This window comes from Pantherophis guttatus, chromosome 2 (assembly GCF_059756535.1).
Source record: "Pantherophis guttatus breed Tessera chromosome 2, ASM5975653v1, whole genome shotgun sequence".
Taxonomy (NCBI): Eukaryota; Metazoa; Chordata; class Lepidosauria; order Squamata; family Colubridae; genus Pantherophis; species Pantherophis guttatus.
The window spans coordinates 160677759-160699632 of record NC_142064.1 but is presented as its reverse complement, the minus strand read 5'-3'; the positions used below and the strand labels follow the sequence as shown (position 1 = coordinate 160699632).

General features: G+C 38.1%; 2 protein-coding genes across 2 annotated transcripts in view; one reads left to right on the top strand and one right to left on the bottom strand.

Annotated features, from left to right (window-relative positions):
* ACSF2 (acyl-CoA synthetase family member 2) overlaps positions 1 to 21874 on the top strand; it is a 63665-nt gene that overhangs the window by 25329 nt on the left and 16462 nt on the right. The window contains exons 9-10 of the mRNA XM_087887161.1: positions 1003 to 1094; positions 3394 to 3470. Coding sequence (XP_087743287.1) covers positions 1003 to 1094; positions 3394 to 3470 — 169 coding nt within the window. The remainder of the gene's footprint in view (positions 1 to 1002; positions 1095 to 3393; positions 3471 to 21874) is intronic.
* CHAD (chondroadherin) lies at positions 4815 to 19187 on the bottom strand. The gene is made up of 3 exons (XM_034413015.2): positions 16380 to 19187; positions 8073 to 8236; positions 4815 to 7905 (listed from the first exon to the last, which is right to left on the bottom strand). Exons 1-3 carry the CDS (start codon positions 17397 to 17399, stop codon positions 7764 to 7766), a joined length of 1326 nt encoding a protein of 441 aa, XP_034268906.2. The 5' UTR covers positions 17400 to 19187; the 3' UTR covers positions 4815 to 7763.

Below are 21874 nucleotides of genomic sequence, written 5' to 3'. Positions count from 1 at the left end.
TTAATTGTTTTGGTTGCCATAATATGAAAAAGATGCAGAGACTCTAGAAAGAGTGCAGAGAAGAGTGACAAAGATGATTAGGGGACTGGAGGCTAAAACATATGAAGAACGGTTGCAGGAATTGGGTATGTCTAGTCTAGTGAAAAGAAGGACTGGGGTGGGGGGTGACATGATGGCAGTGTTCCAGTATCTCAGAGGTTGCCACAAAAAACAGGAAATCAACCTATTCTCCAAAGTACCAGAAGCCAAAACAAGGAGCAGTGGATGGAAACTAATCAAGGAAGGAAACAACCTGAGTCTCCGGAGAAGGGCAGCATATAAATCAAATAATAAAAAAAAAACTTAGAACTAAGGAGCAATTTTCTGACAGTGAGAACAATTAACCAATGGAACAGCTTGCCTTCAGAAATTGTGGGTGCTCATCTCTGGTTTTAACCATTATCGTCAAATTTAAGCTAATACATAACATATTTCTTTATCTTTGTACAAATTTACATTACTTCTTGCATGTCAAGTATATAAATTAATTCCTCCTAAACAGCTGCATCCATACTCAATATAATCATATCTCACATCCAAGTTTAACATACATAACCAGAGACGTTAAACCATGTCCATTGGTTTTTAATTTGAATTACTAATAAAAAACTTTTTTTAAAAAAAGAAATTGTGGGTGCTCCATCACTGGAAGCTTTTAAAAAGAGACTCGACAGCCGCTTGTCTGGAATAGTATAGGGTCTCCTGCAGGGGGTTGGACTAGAAGACCTCCAAGGTCCCTTCTAGCGCTGTTACTCTGTTCTGTTCTGAAACTCATGCCAATTACATGATACCAGTTTTTAAAATTAAAATGTAGGATTTGAGATGCATGCCTCATTTTCCTTTTCGATGGGAAAACAGTTTCCTACAACTACATAGGAGGGACACTTAGCGCTGTAGCTAAGTTTGATTGGAAAAATAAGCTGTTTATTTCACCAGCCTGTAATTCTTTGTCTTTCTTTGCAGATGCACCCATGTGCTTGGCACTCCAACAATGTTCATAGATATGTTAGGCCAGCCTGACTTTGCCAGTTATGATCTCTCAAGTCTTCAAGGAGGTGAGTAAAGATACCCAAATATTGCAAAGCAAATTATTAATGCTTTTTAATTCATTAATAACTTACATTTAAATAAGTATATTTGCATATTGCAGGCCTTTATTTAAACTCCTCAGACATGCATGTCACTAAATTCCTATATGTGAAGGCATTTTATGAACTAAACTCTTACTTGTTAGCCTTTGCTATCACTGAAAGAAATACATTTGTAATATACTCTCCCCAAATGTAATTTGGCTTAATACGCATCTTATTGACTGCATTTTTCCAGCAACATTTCCTAAACTGGACTTCTACACATGCTTATCTGAGCCTGAGCAGAAATAAACTCTCAGGTAGAAGTGCATCAATCATTTCCAGATCTAACATTCTGGTTTCTGTTCTTGTCTGGAAGAGTTCAAGTATCATAATGGGTCATTCTGACCCAGCCAGAAGCATTTTAATCTTAATCTTAAATCTTAAAACTGATCATTCCAATTGGAAAACCAAATATCAAAACATTGCTGCTGGATTGTAGAAAGGTCAGAGTTGGAACACACCTGTATTCTAGAGGTTCTTAAAAGCCTAGATACCACAGAGTCATGCTATTTCTTCACAAGCCCACATGCAAAATTGGAAAAATGCAGCCAGCCAGATGAATGGGTATTTATTTATTTGTTTATTTATTTGTTTGTTTGTTTGTTTGTTTCGAATTTATATACCGCCCTTCTCCCGAAGGACTCAGGGCAGTGTACAGCCACAAATAAGAAACATAAAATACAAACATTAAAAACAATTAAAAGAATATATATCTATTTGGCCCCATAATTTAAAAAGTGACAAACCAATTAAAAAACATTAAAAAAAAAAAAATTAAGCCAGCCCGGCTTGCTGGAAAAAGACAGTTTTAAGGGCGCAGCGGAAGGCACCGAGATCTTGGATTTTTCTTATCTCTGGGGGCAGCTGATTCCAGAGGGTAGGTGACCCCACAGAGAAGGCCCTCCCCCTGGGGGTCACCAGCCTACATTGTTTGGCTGATGGCACCCCGAGGAGGCCCTCTCTGTGGGAGCGCACAGGTCGATGGGAGGTCATTGGTAGCAGAAGGCAGTCTCGAAGATAACTAGGTCCTGTGCCATGGAGTGCTTTAAAGGTGGTAACTAAAACCTTGAAGCGCACCCAGAAGACCACTGGGAGCCAGTGCAGCTCACGCAGGAGAGGTGTTATGTGGGAGCGCCATGCAGCTCCCGTAACTACCCGCGCAGCCGCATTCTGGACCAGTTGGAGCCTCCAGGTGCTCTTCAAGGGGAGCCCCATGTAGAGAGCGTTACAGTAGTCCAGGAGAGAGGTGACGAGGGCGTGAGTGACTGTGCACAAGGAATCCCGATCAAGAAAGGGCCGCAACTGGCGGATCAGGCGACAGAAGGTCCCCCTGGCTACAGCCGTCAGATATTCCTCCAAGGACAGCTGCGTATCCAGGAGGACTCCTAGATTGCGAGCCCTCTCCACGGGGGCCAAAGACTCTCCCCCAATAGTCAGTGATGGAGTCAACTGACTATATCGGGATGCCGGGTATGTGGGTTGGATCCAACAGAGTAGCCCTAGGGAGCCCAGTTGGCATTTTCCACGGAAGGTTTACCTTGTTTTCTGTTTCTGTTTTACTTATTTTTACTGTTACCAAAACAGCAAAGATGATCACATATTGGTTTAATGAGCTGTATTTATTTTTATATTCACCAGTGTGTGGCAGTAGATGTTAGGCATTGGTTGCACAAGTGGTGAAATTCAAATTTTTTTACTACTGGTTCTGTGGGCGTGACTTGGTGGACGTGGTATGGCTTGGTGAACGTGGCAGGGGAAGGATACTGCAAAATCTCCATTCCCACCCCACTCCAGGGGGAGGATAGGGGGAGGATACTGTAAAATCTCCATTCCCACCCCACTCTGGGGCCAGCCAGAGGTGGTATTTGCCGGTTCCCCAAACTACTCATTTCCACTACCGGTTTTCCAGAACCTATTAGAACCTGCTGAATAGCATCCTTGGGTTACACCTACATTCGGTATCCCTAGGAATTAAAGTACATGGAAGCATCTCAAAGCAAATCTTTGCAAATACAACTCTCACGTGGGAGTCTAATTAGTTGCCTTCAAATTAGTTGAGTCTGCCTACTTTGTATATGTAATTTGGCTGTAATTCCAACTCTAATGGGAAATACTGTATTAGGGATACTATGGAAACTATAAAGAATTTTTGTATTTTAAAATCTGCAGTATTCTTAGAAGATTCTTTAAAGAACTTTCTCCTTTTTTTTTCTTCTTTCAGGGGCTATTGGAGGTTCATCTGTGCCTCCTGAAGTCATGAAGAAGATTATCAAAGAAATGAATATGCGGGACATAGTAGTGAGTCATTTTTCATTCTTGAATTGTGTAGTTTCCTTTTGTGTATATTGTAGATGAGTGCAGGGTGTAGGGCTTGACTTCACAAAAAGCTTTGCACTGTGGTTGCTGCATGTCAAGATGAAGAGATAACATGGTTTGCTTTGACAAGGTCACATTCCCTGCCTCTAGGGATAACTGCAAAAGCCAGAAGAAGCTTCATTTGTGCTCATACAGTGTATGCAGAGAACTCCTTGAAGTTTTGCAAGTTGAGACAGATGTCTTCTTTGCTTTGTTCTTGGCAGCCGGGAGGGGGCAGCATTGCTTCATAAAGGATTTTGGGAAGAAGGAAAGTATTTGGCCGGTGCTTTCATTGAAGCAAAGCATCCCTTTAAAGACCTACACAACTTTCCCACCATCATTCTGCATAAATGTTTTTCATTAGCTTTTTCAACTCCTATTAAATATGACCGACGGTGCAACTAGACTCGGAATAGAAGATGTAGCAGGATTCTAGAGGAAAGAAGATATCTGTGTAAATAGCTACAGGGACCTAGATGGGCAAGCACCAAGAGAAGGATTCGTTTGCATTAACACATCTTGATATTGGAATGATTTGAAACTTAGTTTGAGCACTATGAGTTTGCTCCCACTTTCTCTCAACTAAGGCTAGGACTGCTCATAACTGGGTAAGTGCTGATCACAACCCCAATCAAGTTGCTTCCTTTGGATTTTTCCCTTCTTTGATAATGATCATAGGAGTGAAGGCTTTTTAGAATCTATGGGCTTATGGGATAGCATGGGGCTGCGTTTGGAAAAAAAGTCCTCTAATTTCTCTCTGTCTCTCCTTTTGGCTTCTCTAGTAGAAGCCCATTTCTACAATTGTATTGAAAGTAGAGGTACCAAGCCTTGAGAAAATAGTGGGAAGTGGTGAGATGTTGTCCTTCTGAGGGCAATTGTATAAGGAAGAAAAGAGACTTTGCTAGAATCTTTGGTTAAACTGGTGTGTAACCAGCCAGTGTATTGGAATGTATCTTTTCTTGCTTGTACATATTAAGCCTTCCCTCTTTATCACTAAGGATATGGATTGTAATACATATTTTTTCTCTCTCAGATGAACAATGAGGCTCTTTGGACTAGACAATCATTAGACACTCTAAATTTCAGCTTTCTGACAACCAGATATTTTTCTCTGTCTACTAAATATGAGAGACAAATATATAGAGAGATTTTGCTTCAAAGTATTTATACTTCTCTATAGTTTTATAAAATTGGGAAGTGCTATAAATACGGGGATCAGGAATATAGTATTCTTTGTTGTCAGAATTAGCAGATAATTTTTCTTTATACAACATGAAAACTCGATCATTTTGTCTTTGCAGCAGAAGCTTTATACAGAAATTGTACATAAGAAAATATATAATTTGCTTTCTACATAGGAGTAAGAGGATACAATCCCCTTGGGTGTCATTTACATTCAGTAATGAATAAATATATATTTTATGAAACTTCAGGGTTACAATGCAATTAAACTGAAATGATAGTATTGCAAAATGCATGATGATAAATCACAGTCATCTTGCCAACTATAACAATATTTCTGAGATAAACAAGTAGTCAAGGTGTCATTTTTTAACGTGGCATGTCTCTGCTCTCTTCCATTCCATTTGTCAGTTTTCCTACTCTAATAAGGAAAAGTCTTCTCTGCATCAGCCTGTTAAGATACTCTTTATAAATGGGCTGAAAACCTTATGTGGGTACAGAAAGGGTGCTGGCTAATATATCAGATTTTGCATTGGCCCAGTTATTTTCTAAATCCGTAGCTAACTAAAGAATACAGGAAGAGTGAGTGAAGGTCAAGTTGTCTTGAAAGACAGCCTATTATATAATTTGTGATTGTTTTTAAATTAAAGAGTTCTTATTCCCAGGTTGTTTTTTAATTTGGGGGGGGGGGAATCAGTTTTCGCTGTATACTGGAATTAAATTGAAATTAAATCTAATTTCATATAATAGGTCTTTCCCATCATAAGAATAAGTAGCATTAGAAACCTAATTCCATTTTTAGGTTTTTGATTCCATAAGATACCCTGATTCTCTTTTATTCAGTTCAGTTCTTCTATTGTAAATTGCCAACTCCCTCTTTTCTTATGACTAGATCACACATATTTTCTCTTTAAAAAATACAGGGCCATCATTTAACTTCTTCAAGTGGTGAAATAGTCTATTCAATGAGCTGCACCTTAAGAATAATACAGCATGAGTTACTTAAGTATATCAGGTCAAAACCTTCTCATATATCTATTTTTAGTTCTTGTAACATAGAGGATGGATTTGAAATACAAGCCTAATTTTGTTAGCCATTTAGTAATGTATAATTACTTTGCTAAATACACAGCAAATCCAAACATGTAAGGCAGTACCAGTAGTGGGTTTCAATTTAGTTTGCTACAGGTTTGCTTGCGGGCGCGCAGGTGCTTGCCCGCACACGCAGAAGCTACTGCAAATGTGCAGAGATGTCCAGGCAGATGGGTGGAGCCTCCCGTCACCACTGCTACCAGTTCGCCCGATCCGGGGCGAACCAGTAGCAACCCACCACTGGGCAGTAACTATCATTACTAATTAAAATGCATTTATTCTTATTTTCCCTATCAGTTTTTTTAATAACTTGAAGATTCAAGATTGTCCTAGGATTGTCCTCTTAATTTGCTTCCTATGAAATGGCTCCTGGTAGAGAGGCATTGTACTGCTGCTCCATATATTTAAAAGTTTGGGTTTCAAAAATATAGAAGTCATAATGAGAAAACACAGAAGGGTTACAAATGGAAGACAACAAAAATATAATGATACCATTTCTTAGATTAACTAAGAATTAGATAAATAATTCATCTGGTATCCAAATACCTAGGGACACTGTAGATCATTTTCTAGAAATGAAGTGAGCTGTGACAAGATCACTACAAAGATCAGAGTCACTATCCTCATGGTCTCAGGCAAATCCTGTTTAAAATTGGTTTGTGGGAAGGGAAAAGGCTATGCTTTTAAAGTCTGTGTTTTAGCTACTAAGCAAACTCAGAATTCCCTAACGTTCTTCTTTTCTCACCCTTTCATCCTCAAAATACAATGCCTGCCTTTCCTGAGCTTAGAGACCTAACTTTTGAGTTATATTTTCCCCATAGTATAAGATGCTTCTGCAAATAACTTATACACAGCCATCTGGCTTCCATTTATCTCATTTAGCACACTCTCATCGCTTTTTCCATGTTGACAATCTCTAGAAATATAATAAAATAAACCAATGCAATTCTTTCAGTTAGAATACTAACGTGTTCTTATATGTAAGGAGACTTTTTATGTTTTCTGTTCATTTCTTGGCTGTTGGAAGGCAAATCTTGGAGATCAAATGGCTGGCTGAATGACAGCAAGAAAGATTACTATTTTATAGGCAAGATCTCATTTGGCTTGTTGTAGCTCTGTCATGCATAGGTTTATGTTTCTAAAAAGTATCATTTAAAGTAATATTTATAATATGGGAGACAGGGGTGGGGAGACTGTATGGTAAAGTCCACCTGAAATTTGTCTGCTGTAGGATATAGATATGTTTGAGATTTACTGTTTCTAATAGAAAGGAGTTTTTTAGGATGAAGGACTTGGAAGACATCAGTACTTTTCTGGTTGATTGGTTGATCGAAATGAAGAGATACCTGGAGTTACTTTTCTGGATCCTGTTCATGGGAAAAAGAGGTCTTCTAAGCAAGAGAAACAGCAATGATGATAGTTTAGCACCTTCAATTGATTCAAGAGAGTTTACATCCTATGTCTAATCTTTAACCTTTCTAAATAATCCAGGGAAATAATTCATAAATTCTGTAGATGAAGAAAAATTGAGGCTGAAGAAAGTTCCTTGCTTCATGATAGGAGCATGTTTTGCCTTCAATCTTTCACTGATTATGGTATTCTATGCTCACAACTCCTATACTTAAGTAAAATTACATTGGCATTCGAAACAGGGTGAGATATTGAAATGGTCTGTGAGAATGTTTTTGAGAGATAGGAGGGAGAGGAGGAGATTAGGTAACAATCAGATAAGAGACAGCTTAGCCAACAGAAGAAATGAGGCAGGGGAAATATCCCAGAAGGGACCCTCCCTCTTGAACTGTAAAGATGGGGGGGGGGAGAAATATACCTTTAGATTTGCAAGATTTGTACTTTAACCTTACAATAAGATAGTGTTAGTCATAGTTGGCACTTCTTGTCTAGACCACCTCTAAGGGTTAACAGATATTTAACTGAAAATTCTGGAAAAACTGGATTGCCTGCTTAATGGCGATTTCCTTTTTTGGATCTCTTAGAGGGAAGTTTGCAGCTACGGAGCGCAGCAGTGTCTCGAATCTGCTGTCCTCGAGTCTGAGGAGGTGATGTACAGACTGCATCTGGGCGAGTACGAGTAGATCCCAGCCATCTAAAGAAAAAGAAAAATCCTCAATCACCCAAAGAGAACATGGCTAAGCAGATTTTCAGTTGACCCTTCGTGTCCTTTATTAATTCATTAAGTACCATCATTCCCATCTCCCCTCCCCAACATACTTTTGAGGAATTTAGCAAGATGGGTGTGATCGGTACTCTTACCTGCGCAAAGGTGCTAACTGACAAGAACAATGCCAAGGGTTATTGGACAGGGAGAGTGTCTCAAGACGGGTGAATGGAAAGCTCCTAGGAAGACTGGAAATTTTGTTGTGCTCTATATGAACATTCTTCAGTGCAGTTGTCCCAACAAATGCTTTATCTGAAAACTGAAGCAGAGGAGCAGGTAGTAATAATGGAAAATAAATTAAAATCATGCTTATCCTCTAGTTCTAGTTAAACAATCAATTTTGGGCAATGATCCAAAATTTTAGAAATTAAAGAGAGGGAAGGTAAAACCATAGCCCATTGTCCAGTGGTCATTCTTCCTGACTTCTGTCTTGCTTGGTATTCTCTTCAAATGTTGTAAAAATATTTCATAACATTTTAGGGGAAGGGAATCAGGAGAAGTAGTAGAATGGAACACACTTTCCACCTTCTGCAACTTCACACTCCTTGATGCAAACCTACCTCATAGGATATACTATAAATACATAAAAAATGTCATATTTGCCAAGGAACAATGGCAGGTCCTGATACTTACTTGCCTAACATGTGAAATCATTTCCATTCTTTTGATAATAAGGACCCTTAGAAAATAAAACACCATAATATTGAATTGTATGAGGTGTTTTCTACTGTGGTAAAAAAAGAAATAAGCATGAGTGGGAATGTGTTGAAAAGTTAATACTTGATGGTTTATTAAATATTTTATTTTGGTAGTGTGCCCTTTACTGTTTTAAAGGAAAGGTGTTCTTCAACTTCTCCCATTTCTTTTTCTTAGACATTGCTTCATCCTAAACCAGCAAAAAGGTTTTTTGGCTTCTAGAACTGAAATTCTTTCTGGCATCCTGTTGCCACATATATAGAGAGGAATATTTGTGGAGACTCAAAAGGGTTGCAGACTTGGTCAGGATCCAGTGAACTCCCAATGGAAAGTTACACTTGGCGTTCATGTAGAAGCAGCAAGGCAAATTTCCAGATGCTCAGATTCCTCTTCTCGTCTCTTGATCCTCACTGGTTATTCATTAGTCCTGAAGAATCAAAATGTTTACATCCTAAAGGCTTGGCTTCAAAATACCCACTTGATGTTTTTCCAAAGAAATGAAATATACACAAAAGTTCTTCCAGAAGAGATTTTTTAAAAATCTTGTAATCTTGCTTCCTATATGGAAATTTATCAAGGATTAGGAGGCTCTAAGCCTCATAATCTTCCATGGGTGTCCCTTGTGTTTTCCTACTGCTCCTTCAGTCCTTTTTTTATCTTTTCACAAAAAGTCTGATCAGGGAGGAAAGAGAGAATAATTGCACTTTTGATCAAGAAACAGCTTGATGAAACAGATTTCCAGAAAATCCTCTAAGTTCCTGTCCCATTTTTCAAAGCACACATCTTTTAAATATCTGGATATAAGAGAGCATTTCTCCCATTCCAGCATTTTAACAATAAAATTTTCATCTCTTCCAATCTGAAAGCATTGTCAAAATCACATTATTCAAAATATTAGTTTGCTTTAACAGTTGAATAATGGATATCGAGGAATTTCCAACTGTACCCATTTCCTGAAATTTATCTGTGAACCATCACTGAATGAATCCCAGCAGATCCTATTTGAGCTGTTGGTAGTATTTTTTTTTTTCATGACAGATGTGAAAGTAAATAGCTAACCTTTTCAGCCAATTGAAGAACATTTTATCCTTTAAGCAGTTATATTTTAATCTGTAAATCTTCATTTTTGTATTTCAGAGGGAAAAATACTGTAATTCTGGCTCCTTTGTGTATGTAGGAGATCTCAAACCTTTGCTTACTATTTTTGGTAGTATCTTGGTAATTCTTACATCTATAACCTCTCTTCCATAGAGTTGCCTCACTTGGCATCTATCCTTCACTTCAAACTGTGGAAGAGATAGGGATCTGGGAACCTATGCTACCTTTCTGGCAGTTAAGAAGCTCAAAATACAAAATTTGAAAATAAAGCTTCTATAAAGCTGCTTCCTGGTGTTAGAGCATAGATGTATATCTATTCAGAATATTCACTCTTTTCTTGGGAGATAGCCCAATCACACAATAAAATCAAGATTTATTTTTAAACGAAAAGATAATATGTAACTCTTTTTATTTATTTATTTTAATGTTAAAATTCATAAACTTAACATTGTAGAAGATGAATTATAGAGCTGCCTAAATTATGAAATAGCAGTTTTCAAGAAAAAACATTAAAATATATAGAAAAAATATAAGATGGAATTAATTTGTCACAGATCTCTCAGAAACTCCAGAAATATAGTGAGAAAAGAATCCAAATGGTTATTAGAGTGCAGTACTACAGGCTACTTCTGCTGCCTGCCAGCTGCCTGCAATTTGGCAGTTCGAATCTCACCAGGCTCAAGGTTGACTCAGCCTTCCATCCTTCCGAGGTGGGTAAATGAGGACCCAGATTATTAGGGGCAGTAGGCTGACTCTGTAAACCGCTTAGAGAGGGCTGTAAAAGCACTGTGAAGCAGTATATAAGTCTAAGTGCTATTGCTATAAGATATAAGCTTACAGTATAGATAAAAGATAAGAGATAAATCCAATTTTCTAATTTTTGCAGACAAGAATTTAGGAGCATGACACCTGATTTAGTTCTACACACAAAACAAATTAAACCTAGTGCAGATTCTTGGTAGATCATTTTTATTCTTTGCTACAGAAATAGAAACTAAGGAATAGTTTTGTGTAGTGGTTAAGACATCTGGGGCTGGAAACCAGAAGCCAGCTGGATCTTGAGCTAGTCACTCTCTCAGATCTAGGAAGGAGGCAGTGGCAAACCACTTCTGAAAAACCTAGTCAAGAAAACTGTAGGGACTTGTTTGTGGCAGACTATCACTGTGTATTTATGTTGTGTATGCACTGTCCTGGAACTGAATTCTTTGTGTTATGTATCATAAATGTGGCCAAGAGAAGGTTCCAAAGTTTTACCTTTCCATAATCACAATTGGTCATTTTTACCTAATTGTTAAACTATGATTGCTATAATCCAGGGTGAAATCCAGCAGGTTCTGACAGGTTCTGGAGAACCGGTAGCGGAAATTTTGAATAATTCGGAGAACCGGCAGATACCACCTCTGGCTGGTCCCAGAGTGGGGTGGGAATGGGGATTTTACAATATCCTTCCTCTGGAGTGGGGTGGGAATGGAAATTTTGCAGTATCCTTCCCCTTGCCACACCCACCAAGCTACACCATGCCCAAGCCACGCCCACAGAACTGGTAGTAAAAAAAGTTGGATTTCACCACTGCTATAATTATTTGTTTGGGAAAAAGCTACTTGAAACCATGATTTAAGGTGAGAACAACCAATGTCCTTTTACTTGGAGTATTGGTTTAGACTACTGTATATTGGATAGCTTCACAAATCTGTTTTGACAATATTCTACTTCATTAAAACAAAATACACCAAAAATGTGTGGAATACGATAGTAAATCCCTTTAATGGGCATCTTGGTAGAATGGATTAATCATTTTGTACAAGATCTTAACCATATTTGCTAAAATCTGTCAAAATTAATTTATTGGCAGTAGAATTAATAATTAAAGAAAACTTTCTAGCTTGACTATTGTCTTGGGGCTAATTCGGACTAATTTACTGTGCTGTAGAATTCTTTCCATGTTATGCATAAAACATACCACTTAAAGCCCTTAATAATTGTTTTAAGTGATTACTCTGTTCTTTTTCATTAGGTTTGTTATCCACTTGTAAAATGCTGTCATGTTAAGGAAAATTCAGCTAGCTACTGACTATATGCACTGAGAACAGATACTTAGTGATCAAAAATTTGCTGTCAGAAATAGGTACTCCTTTGTGGAGTTTAACTTAAAGCTACCAGTTTGTCCCGGAAAACTATATATAATTGCTAAACCAAAGTAGAATAAGAGTGCAAATTTGAAGATTAATCTTGCAGGAAAATCCTTAGAGGAAGGAGTTGTTTCTTATGTTACTATAAGAGCATGGATATTGTTTTATTTGTTTGTTTATATACCATTTTTATTATTTTTACAAATAACTTAAGGCGATGAACATACTCAACATACCTTCCTCCTATTTTCCCCACAACAACCCTGTGAGGTGACTTGAGCTGGTTTTCATAGCCAAGGCAGAACCTGAACTCATGGTCTCTTACTTTCTAGCCCAGTGCCTTAACTACTAGAACAAACTGGCTTTTCATCCTACTATAGTGGCATGGAAGGTACCATATCGTAGACTTAGAGACTTCCAACATACTTAGAGGTTTCTAGGATAATGTGGCCATATGTGGCTAGTACTAAAAAAAATCCAGAAGTTTTGGGTGCTCCATTACTGGAAGTTTTTAATAAGAGATGGGATAGCCATTTGTCCAGAATGATATAGCATCTCCTGCTTGAGTAGGGGGTTGGAGTAGAAGACCTCCAAGATCCCTTCCAATTCTGGCATTCTGTATTCTGTAACTACTGTAGAATAAGATTGGATGGAGGAAATAATAATAAAATGCCTTTACAGGTATTTGTTGAAAGCACCATTTTGGGAAATGAAACAATAAAATACCTGTGAATTGCAACTCCATATTGCAACTCAGTGGTCATAATGTCTCTAAGATAACTTTTGCTTCTCCATGGGCCTGTTTTTGTGTCTCATTCCTTTAAAACAAAGAGGGAAATATCAAAAGTGCTTATTTATTTATTTATTGGTTCGATTTATATGCCGCCCTTTTCCAGAGACTCAGGGCGGCTTACAATGAGTCAAGCAATAGCCTTCATACTTTTGTATATACCTGCTTAGTAGGGCTTTCGCCCCCCCCAGCAGTGTTCTTTTTTTATACAAAGTCAGCTTATTGCCCCCACAAACCGGGTCCTCATTTTACCTACCTCGAAAGGATGGAAGGCTGAGTCAACCTTGAGCCTGGTGAGATTTGAACTTGCAGTAATTGCAGGCAGCTGGTGTTACTTAACAGCGCTTTAGTCTGCTACGCCACCAAGGCTCCTTATGATATTGTGGACAGCTCCTATGTGGATTTCTTTGGTGTACCTTTTTAAAAAAGCTGAAAATCTATGGGGTTGTTAAATAGCAATCTTGTTGCTGGTATACAGTGAAGATCAAAATGTGATCAATGATTCTCTATTGCAAGAAGTCATTAGTACAGTGCACATTTCTTCATTCTTGAGTAACTTTTTGTTTAGAATAATACTTCTGCTTCATTTTCTTTATTTTATTGTGCACAGTGCCTTTTTCCACAGAAGTCTTTTGGAAATCTTTATTCCTTCATATATATCTGTTATAAGATACCTTTTTTATGATTATACTCGGATTCTTATGAATTCTATTCCAAAATTCCCACACAGTTTTCCAAAATGCACAGGATTCTGAGCAAGTTTTTAAGATTTTGTAAATGAAGAAAGGGCTATGCTATCATCCAAAAATCTCTACATTATTTTGGGTGTGAATGAATTCTTCTTCCCACCCAAGTTCCCTCCTCTTTCTAGCTACTAACTTTAACATCTATCATCCTACCGTATGTCTCTACTTTATTTTGCTTCTTAGCGTTTTAATTTACTAAGCTTTTCGTTCTGCCTTCACTTTGTGTTCCTTGAGCTTCTGGGGGATGATTGTTTTGCTGGTTTAATGCACTTGGACAATTTCATCATGGCACTAAAGCCATTGGAAATAGTACTTCTTGTTCACCTGGAAGGCTTCCATCCTGCCGGTTCTCTTTAATGTGGTTTCTTGTTCCATCAGGGACATGGTATATCCGACATGAGGTCATTCTGTTTCCTATTTACAACCAGATTCTCATATATCATGCTTCTGCATGAGGGACATGATTCATCCGTTGAGAAGAAGGGAAGTATTTTGTTGCTTACCTGAATATCCCACTAATTTTCCAGAGAGAACAGGACTTCTTTGTGAAGTGCCGTGAGAGTGTCCTTTGAGAGATGATCAATAAACAAATCCTCCTTAATAAAGTATAAGATTGGGGAGGAGAAAAAAAGAAGTACATCCTTGTGTGTGCTCAGTTTATCTGTCTCCAGTGTTCTCCAGGTTGTACTATCATCCACCTCTTTTTGAAAGTCACTACATTTTACCAACAAGTGATCAACCCAGTATTTTAAGAATGGAGTCTAATTCTCTTCACAACCTTTCATTTGTCTCTTTTTCATTCCTTCCTTTCTTTCTTTCTTCCTTCCTTCCTTCCTTCCTTCCCTCCCTCCCTCCCCCTTTTCTCTTTCAATACAAGAATGTGTGTGTATTGTAATGTATGTGTGTATGTGTGTGTATCATATACACTTTTATGCTGATGGAAGTTATATATTGAACTAAAACAAACCATAATGTTTAGTTCTGGTTTAGTATGTTATGTGAGTTTATTCACAGTAGTTTGTAAAAAGTGATTTAAGGCTTTGTATGTTGGGTCAAACTAGCCAATTGTGGCTTAGGTGAAAACCCAATAGACACTTGGGGCTCAACCTGATGTCACTCTAACTGCAGCATGAGCCAAATTCTGGTGGTGGTGTCTTCATCTTTTGAAGGCAAGTGTAATAGGCTTGTGGTCAATTTAAACTGGGAAAGAGCTGGGCTCTGTCAGCTGGGCAATGCTAGTTGTATATACATACACACACATAATACATATACACACATGGATTCTCTTCATATTCTCTACATTTATTTATATATGTATACGTATACATGCATGTGTATACATATACATATGTTCTTATATGAAGTATAAGAAAGAAAACAAGGAGTAAATGGGACAGCATTGAGCAGCAAAAAGTTATCATGTTCTATTTTTAGATACTAGATTTATCACTTGCTAGTAAAATTTAAGCTCATGAGGACATTGTAGGAAAGTTATCAGGCATATTCATGCACCAGTTCTAGGGATGCGAGGAAGACCCCTTAAATAATAAATCATTATTAAACTATCTCATCTAAGACTGTAATAAAATATTTGCTTATTACAATTAAGCAAATCATATGTAACATGAAATGTAAACTCGTTCCATTTCCCGCTCTCTCTCCCCTTCCATCCCTCCTTTCCCCTTCCCTCTCTCTCTGTAATTTTTTTCTGAGGGTATAATCATTTCCTTTATTTAGGTCAGCAGTATGCCAGCTACTATATAAAACAAAACTGATGGATGAATGCTCACAAACAATATTTCACAGTTGAGATAAAGGCAGTAAGGAAAAGAAGAGCTGAAATTATGTGTTTGCTTGGGTTTTTTTTCCGCCCAGATTAGTTTAATTCCTCAGAATCTAAATACGGTGAACCACTTTTATTGAATAAAAATCCATGTAATCCGGCAGAACCTGGCTGCCAATTTGCTAATTATAAGCACTTTTCTCTGACAGAGACTAATGGTCTTGTATATAGCTCATTAAATAGACAACAACTAGTACCTGTGTAACTCTAGCTTTTTGTTCTCGAAAAACATACTTTCCATCACCTTTGTACTGATATCTAATTACTGTTTGCAGATATGCTGGCTGGAGAATTTTGGGAGTTGATGTCCATAATATCTTAAAATGGCCAAGGTTGAGAAACACTGATTTAAGGTCTTCTATCCTGCTTTTATCTTTCATCTTTAAAACCAGCAGAGACTGAGCTATTGAAAAGTGATGATCCCTTAGTCTTTCAGCTCTGATATTACAATACCAAGGGTGAATGGAAAGGAAAGAAGCAGGGATTTTTTTTCTCCTTTTCCTCAGTTCCATTCTTCTGGATCTCCTCACCATAAGTGTGACCAGGCATAATCATCCAATTTGGTCCCATTCTCTTTAGCCATCAGAAGATGTCCCCAGTTTCTGAAGACAAGTAAATAATTATTTCAAGGTAGACACAGACTTGTCTGTGGGGGGAGGAAATGTGCAATTCTTTTCTTTGTAGTTTAACTTCTGTTTTGAAAAACTCCCCCTTTTTGATTCAGAGCTATATATTTTGCACCAGTCATAGATCCATTTTAGGACCCTATATAACCTAAATGTAAAGTTTTAATACTCCTGCAATGCTTTTCCTAATTGTAATATTCTACAATTCTCCTCCCCTCACAATCCCCAAATTGGATTATAAGGAAAAATTCAGAATAATGATAGTAGTATGCATTCCTGTCAGAGAAAGTAAAAAGTTGTCCTTGAGAGTTTCCCTTCGAGGCATGGACCAAATCTGTCCCTGCCTGTATAGAAATCATCCTCTATTTCTTGGTTATGCTGACAAATGACAGGATTTGACAAATGGACAAATTAATACATTATAAATTCTAGAAAGAAGGAAAAAGAAGGAAGAAAGCTCTGAGAAATGCTTACCTTTTCTAATCCCATGTTGTCCAAGCTGAGAGTCTCCATGTACCGTCCAAAAGATTGGAAGGCTAAATCTGGAATGGACTTTATTGGGTTGTTTGAGAGCTTCAGGTCTTCCACCACCCTTAATTTGCTCATGGCAGCCACAGGGTAGCTGCTTAGCTGGTTCTTATCCAAGTGGAATATGGCTAGGTTTTCCACATCTTCCAAGGCCCCAGGTTGGATGGAGGAGATTGAGTTATTAGAGAGATAGAACCAGCGAAGGTTCTTAGTACCATGGAAGGCTCCTGATCTCAGCTCTCGGAGCCTGTTATTACCTAGCTGCAGGATGAAAAGATTAATCAGTGGAGAGAGGAGCCCCTTGGGCAGGTCAGATATCTTGTTATGATCTAGATAGAGGTAAGTCAGTTCTGTCAGGTCATCAAAGGCTCCCATCTTTATGGTACTGATGTCATTATTTGACAAGTAAAGGTAGACCAGTTGCTTCAGGCCGCGGAAAGCTCCACTGGAGATTTCTTTGATGTGGGAATTTTGGAGGTGAAGAGAGACAAGATTTTTCATCTCTCTGAAACCGTTGGTTGGCAGCACAGGGAAATTGTTCCTCTGCAGATTGAGAAGCCGGGTTTGCTCAGCTACTTTGGGAATCCTTCTCAATCCAACATTGTCACAAATGACATGGTGGAGGTCTCCTCCATGACAGTGACAATTCTGAGGACAGGCCTGAAGAACAGGAAGAAGGCATGTAAGCAAGGCGATGAATTTGAGCAAGACGTTTGATGGGTCCATGCCTACAGAGCTGTGGTAGACATGCAGGAGGAGGGAGAAGGTTGAATGAAAGAGAAAGTAAGTCTGCTGCATGTTGAACACAGCCCTATTTATAATGCTATTAAAAAGCAAAATCCTTCCCACTAACCACAGCAGTAGCCAGATGCTGACTTGGAAGTAACTGTTTTCAAGAACCTGGTGTGACTTTAACCCTTTGACATCAAGCAGAGAGAGAAAGGATGCCTGATTTTCTCTTTTCATGGCTTTAGTTTTCTTTTCAAGCAAATAATCACAAAAAAACCCAATGTACTCTATATCACTTGTAGGAATTTCATTTTCCTTTAGCTATGTGCACAGAAAATAAGGGCCGTCCCCAGGTCCTTCATTCTTTAGTTATTGTGAGATTTCTTGTTCAGTTTAAAGTGACTGATATAAGAACCATGCCTTCTAGAGAAAAACAGTCTGAATTCCCTCACCATGCAAAGCACATTGAGGGGAAAATGTCATAATATGTTTACAAATGTATTGGCTTCTATGAGTGCAATTCCCCATGGCTTACATAAAGACTAATGTTCTGCATCCTTTGTGAACTATATGTCCCCTTTTGGATTTTTATTGTTATTTTTATTTTTTGCTAATTAGAGTAACTTTGTTAATATTTATTTCTATCCTGCCTTTATTATTTTTACAAATAACTCAAGGCAGCAAACATATCACTCCTTCCTCCTTCTATTTTCTCCACAACAATAATCCTGTGAGGTGAGTTGGGTTGAGAGAAAGTGACTGGCTCAAGTCACAATCATTCGACTGGCTTTTACGGCTAAGGCCAGACTGGAACTCACCATCTTCCACTTTCTGGCCTGCCTGTTGCCTTAACCCGTTAGTCCAAAGTGGCTCTCTATTGACTACTTAATATTGGCTATTAAAATGTATTTTTTCAGTAGAATAGCTTCAACTTGCAGAATGAGAGTGATTTTCCTTTCCTATTGCACCTATATACTTTAACCTTTGGTCTGCAGAGTTGGAAGATTCTCCTGAACAAGCTGTAGGGAAGGGGGTAGACCAGAAAGCTTGTAGGAAACAGTAAGAGAAAGAAAAACCCTGTATCCTAAACACTAGTTCATTTTCTTCATATTGTATGCAAGCCATTCCAATACAATTGCTTCATCAAATTTCCAGATGCACTTAGTTTTCTTTTCTTACATGATAGTTTTATTAAGAATTTTGAATAATCTCACCCATCTCTTTAGAATTAAATCATGATATCCTTTTTCCTATATCCACCTTTCTTAGTTTCTCATATATTTCCTTTTCCCTTTTCCTTTTTTAAAACTTTTCTTTAAAAGGAAAGGTTTTTTAAAGGGTTAGAATAGTTCATCATCAAAATGTTTACAATAGGAAGTTGAGAGGCCATGTGGTCCAGGCACTTTCCCTATTTTAATCTTTTTTATGGCCTGACAGCCTTCCCTTATTGTTAGGGGTCCATTTATCTTCTCTTTTTGTTTATCCAATTACTTTGGTAAATGTTGCTTCTTTAAATATTCCTCCCACTTCTGCTGGGGAATGTCTTCTTTGAATCAGTTTACATAATATTGATGAAATATTCTTCGAATACTTGCATTATCTGATACCATGATTTTTCCAATTTGTAATTTTAATATCATTTTTCCCCTTACTTTTCGTAATTTATAATCTAGCCATTTTCCCAGTTTATTTGCTAACTCAAAATTCTTCTCTTTCCAGCCCGAAATAGATCTATCTTAGTCTCCTTAGTCTCCCAATGGGCAGCAGGGAGCTTGCTGGCTGCTGGGGGAAAAAAAAGCCTAGAAACTAGTGGATTGGGATTTCACTGAACTAGGGCTGCAGAAAAATCTTGGTTTACGTAGGAAGAACCTGGCTAAAGAAAAATACACATAAAGACCTACGAAAAGAAAAGAAAACATATATACATATATTCATATGTATATGAAATCTTAATCTGTTCACTGCCCTGAGTCCTACGGGAGAAGGGCGGTATAGAAATTAAATAAATAAATAAATAAATAAATAAATAAATAAATAAATAAATAAATAAATAAATAAATAGTTTCAGATTGCAAAGATAGAAACTTTCAGTTATATTACTAGAGGACTGCAATATTTCTTTAGAAATTAATCCATACTGTTTATTTTAATTTTGAGAAAAAGGTAAAATGCAGATAACATGATCTACCGCTTCACTCCAAACAAATTACACTTTAAAAAGTGTATTATTTTTATTTAAAATTTATAGCAATAAAGAGGATACTTCAGAAAACAATTGTTAAATAAGCAGTTGATGAAAATTAAATGATGTCATAGAACTTAAGCATTAGAGACAGTAAAATACAGGAATAGGAAATGGTGTGATTTTCTGAAGATACTAAATATTGTCTTTAATAAACTTTCAGAAAGCATGGCCATCAGAGAACATGGCTCAGAACATCTAGACATAGTTTGTCTATCCTGCCATCATGTAATATGTAAAAGTCTGTTCTACTTGCAAAGTCAGTAATTCATATTATCTCTTAGCAGTTGACTTTGTAGAGCATTTTCAACAAGCTAAGTTCCCAACTTGAATTCTCTGTCCCTCATTCTGTAATAAAAATTAGTCTCCTCTTTATAGTGGGAATTCAAGAATTAGTATAACAATGTTTTTGTAAAGTGCTGTGAAATTTGCTTAGTGTTCCTGTGTGACAGAGTTTTGGAAACCAGCAGACGGGAATGTAACTTCATTCTAACTTGTAAAAGGAACATAGATTGATAAAACACTACAGCTGTCTCTCAGGAGAACTCCTGAACTTTGGTAGTAATCAGTAATGGGTTCCACTTAGCTTCGCTACTGGTTTGAAACTTTGAGTGCGCACATGCGCACGCTTGCTTCGCTTGTGTGTGGCGCTTCTGCACATGCCAGAACCTTCTGTACATGCGCAGAGCGTCCGTAATGATGTCCGGGTGGGTGGGCGGAGCCTCTTGCCGCCACCACTACTGGTTCGCCCAAACTGGGGCGAACCGGTAGTAATCCACCACTGATTGTTAATTTGTAAGGAGTCTTAATTCCATTATTTTCCCTCCCTTTCTCTTTTAATCCATTTTACTTCTTCTTTTGCTTTATGATTTTAGAGTTTCTTGTCATTTTTTTCATATGTGTCCAGAATAGTAAAGGCTCCCCTGCCTGCGCAGGGTGTTGAGCAGGAAGACCCCCAAGGTCCCTTCCAACTCTGTTATTCTGTACTCTGCCTACTGATTAGTATTACTAATTCTCTCCTATTGATTGACCTTAGCTTGCTCCCTGCGCCAAGAGGAGAGGAGAAGTATGATTTCCTTATTTACTTATCAATTTTGTATGTTGCCCATCTTGCCCAAGACGACTTATATTTCCTTATTGCCATAGAAGTATGACTTCCTTATTTCCATTTATTTGATATACAGATTCTCTAAAAGCAAAGAATGGGGCATAGTATGTTTTCGCTAATGTTTCCCCCATATTTTTTCCCGTATTAAAAGGCATAAATTTATTTATTGGTTCGATTTATATGCCGCCCTTCTCCGGAGACTCAGGGTGGCTTACAATGCGTTAAGCAATAGCCTTCATACTTTTGTATATACCTGCTTAGTAGGGCTTTCGGCCCCCCAAGCGGTGTTCTTTTTTATACAAAGCCAGCTTATTGCCCCCACAATCCTTGTCCTCATTTTACCTACCTCGAAAGGATGGAAGGCTGAGTCAACCTTGAGCCTGGTGAGATTTGAACTTGCAGTAATTGCAGGCAGCTGGTGCTATTTAACAGTGCTTTAGTCTGCTGCGCCACCAAGGCTCTTATATAAAGTTACCATATGAGGCTGTTTTCAGTCTAGTGAGCAGACATTAAAAACAGAAATACAGTGGAGAGGAATGGATACCAGGCCCACTAAAGATGAGTAATGATGGCATGGACAAAATGAAGAAATCAAAGTCCCCTGGGTTTTACCCCTTTTGGGCTTTGTAGGTGTTGGCAGGGAAAGAAACAGAGAGACTAAGAAACAGCAGAGTTGGAGGCTGTAGATGGAACATTTTGGGTGGGTCTCCAGCCAAAGATTGACTGCAGCAAACTGCTGGCCACTGTTCACATACAATTGTGAGCTTGTTGAGGCTTCCCTACCAAAGCAGGCTACAAAAGCCCAGCTGATTGAGTTGTTTATAGAAGTGAGACAGGCTCAATAAAGAGAGAAAATCCAAGGATTGGCTTGGGACACAGAGGAGAGATTATATGCAAGAATGTCTGGGTTTTTTCCATTGTTGAGAGATGTCACTGAGGCCACCTTGTATACTATTAGTGAGACTGATAGCCAAGGTTGTTTTGCACAGGTACATTTCAAAGGACCCTTTGAACAGGAAGATATTTCATTTGGGGTATGTTTGTGAATCTGAGGGCATAATTCTGGGCTGCCTGGGAGGGAAAGGAGCTATGTAACTTCTAAAACTCTCAGAAGTCAAGTCTCCCCCCCCCCCACCCCCAGAGGCAGAGATGAAAAACCCATAGCTTGGATACCATCTCTATCAATTACCTCCATGTGTAGCTAAACTAACCTGAGCTACTTGCTTGCTCTAAGCCTCATCTTTGTGACATCGGCCTATGTCTTCTTCTTCTTCTTCCCTTTTTGAAACCATTAATTCTTATGGTCTATTTATTGTTTTTCTGCCAGCTTTTGGTTTGCAATCTGTGGTGTACTTCATTTCT

Bases quoted from the DNA above. Each gene is read 5' to 3' on its own strand.
- CHAD (XM_034413015.2), bottom strand. From the start codon at position 17,399: ATGAAAAGAGAAAATCAGGCATCCTTTCTCTCTCTGCTTGATGTCAAA. The intron at 8,237-16,379 runs GTAAGCATTTCT...CCTCTGCTTCAG, and splicing joins ACAACATGGGATTAGAAAAG to TTTTCAGATAAAGCATTTGT. The intron at 7,906-8,072 runs GTAAGAGTACCG...CTTTTTCTTTAG, and splicing joins CAGTTAGCACCTTTGCGCAG to ATGGCTGGGATCTACTCGTA.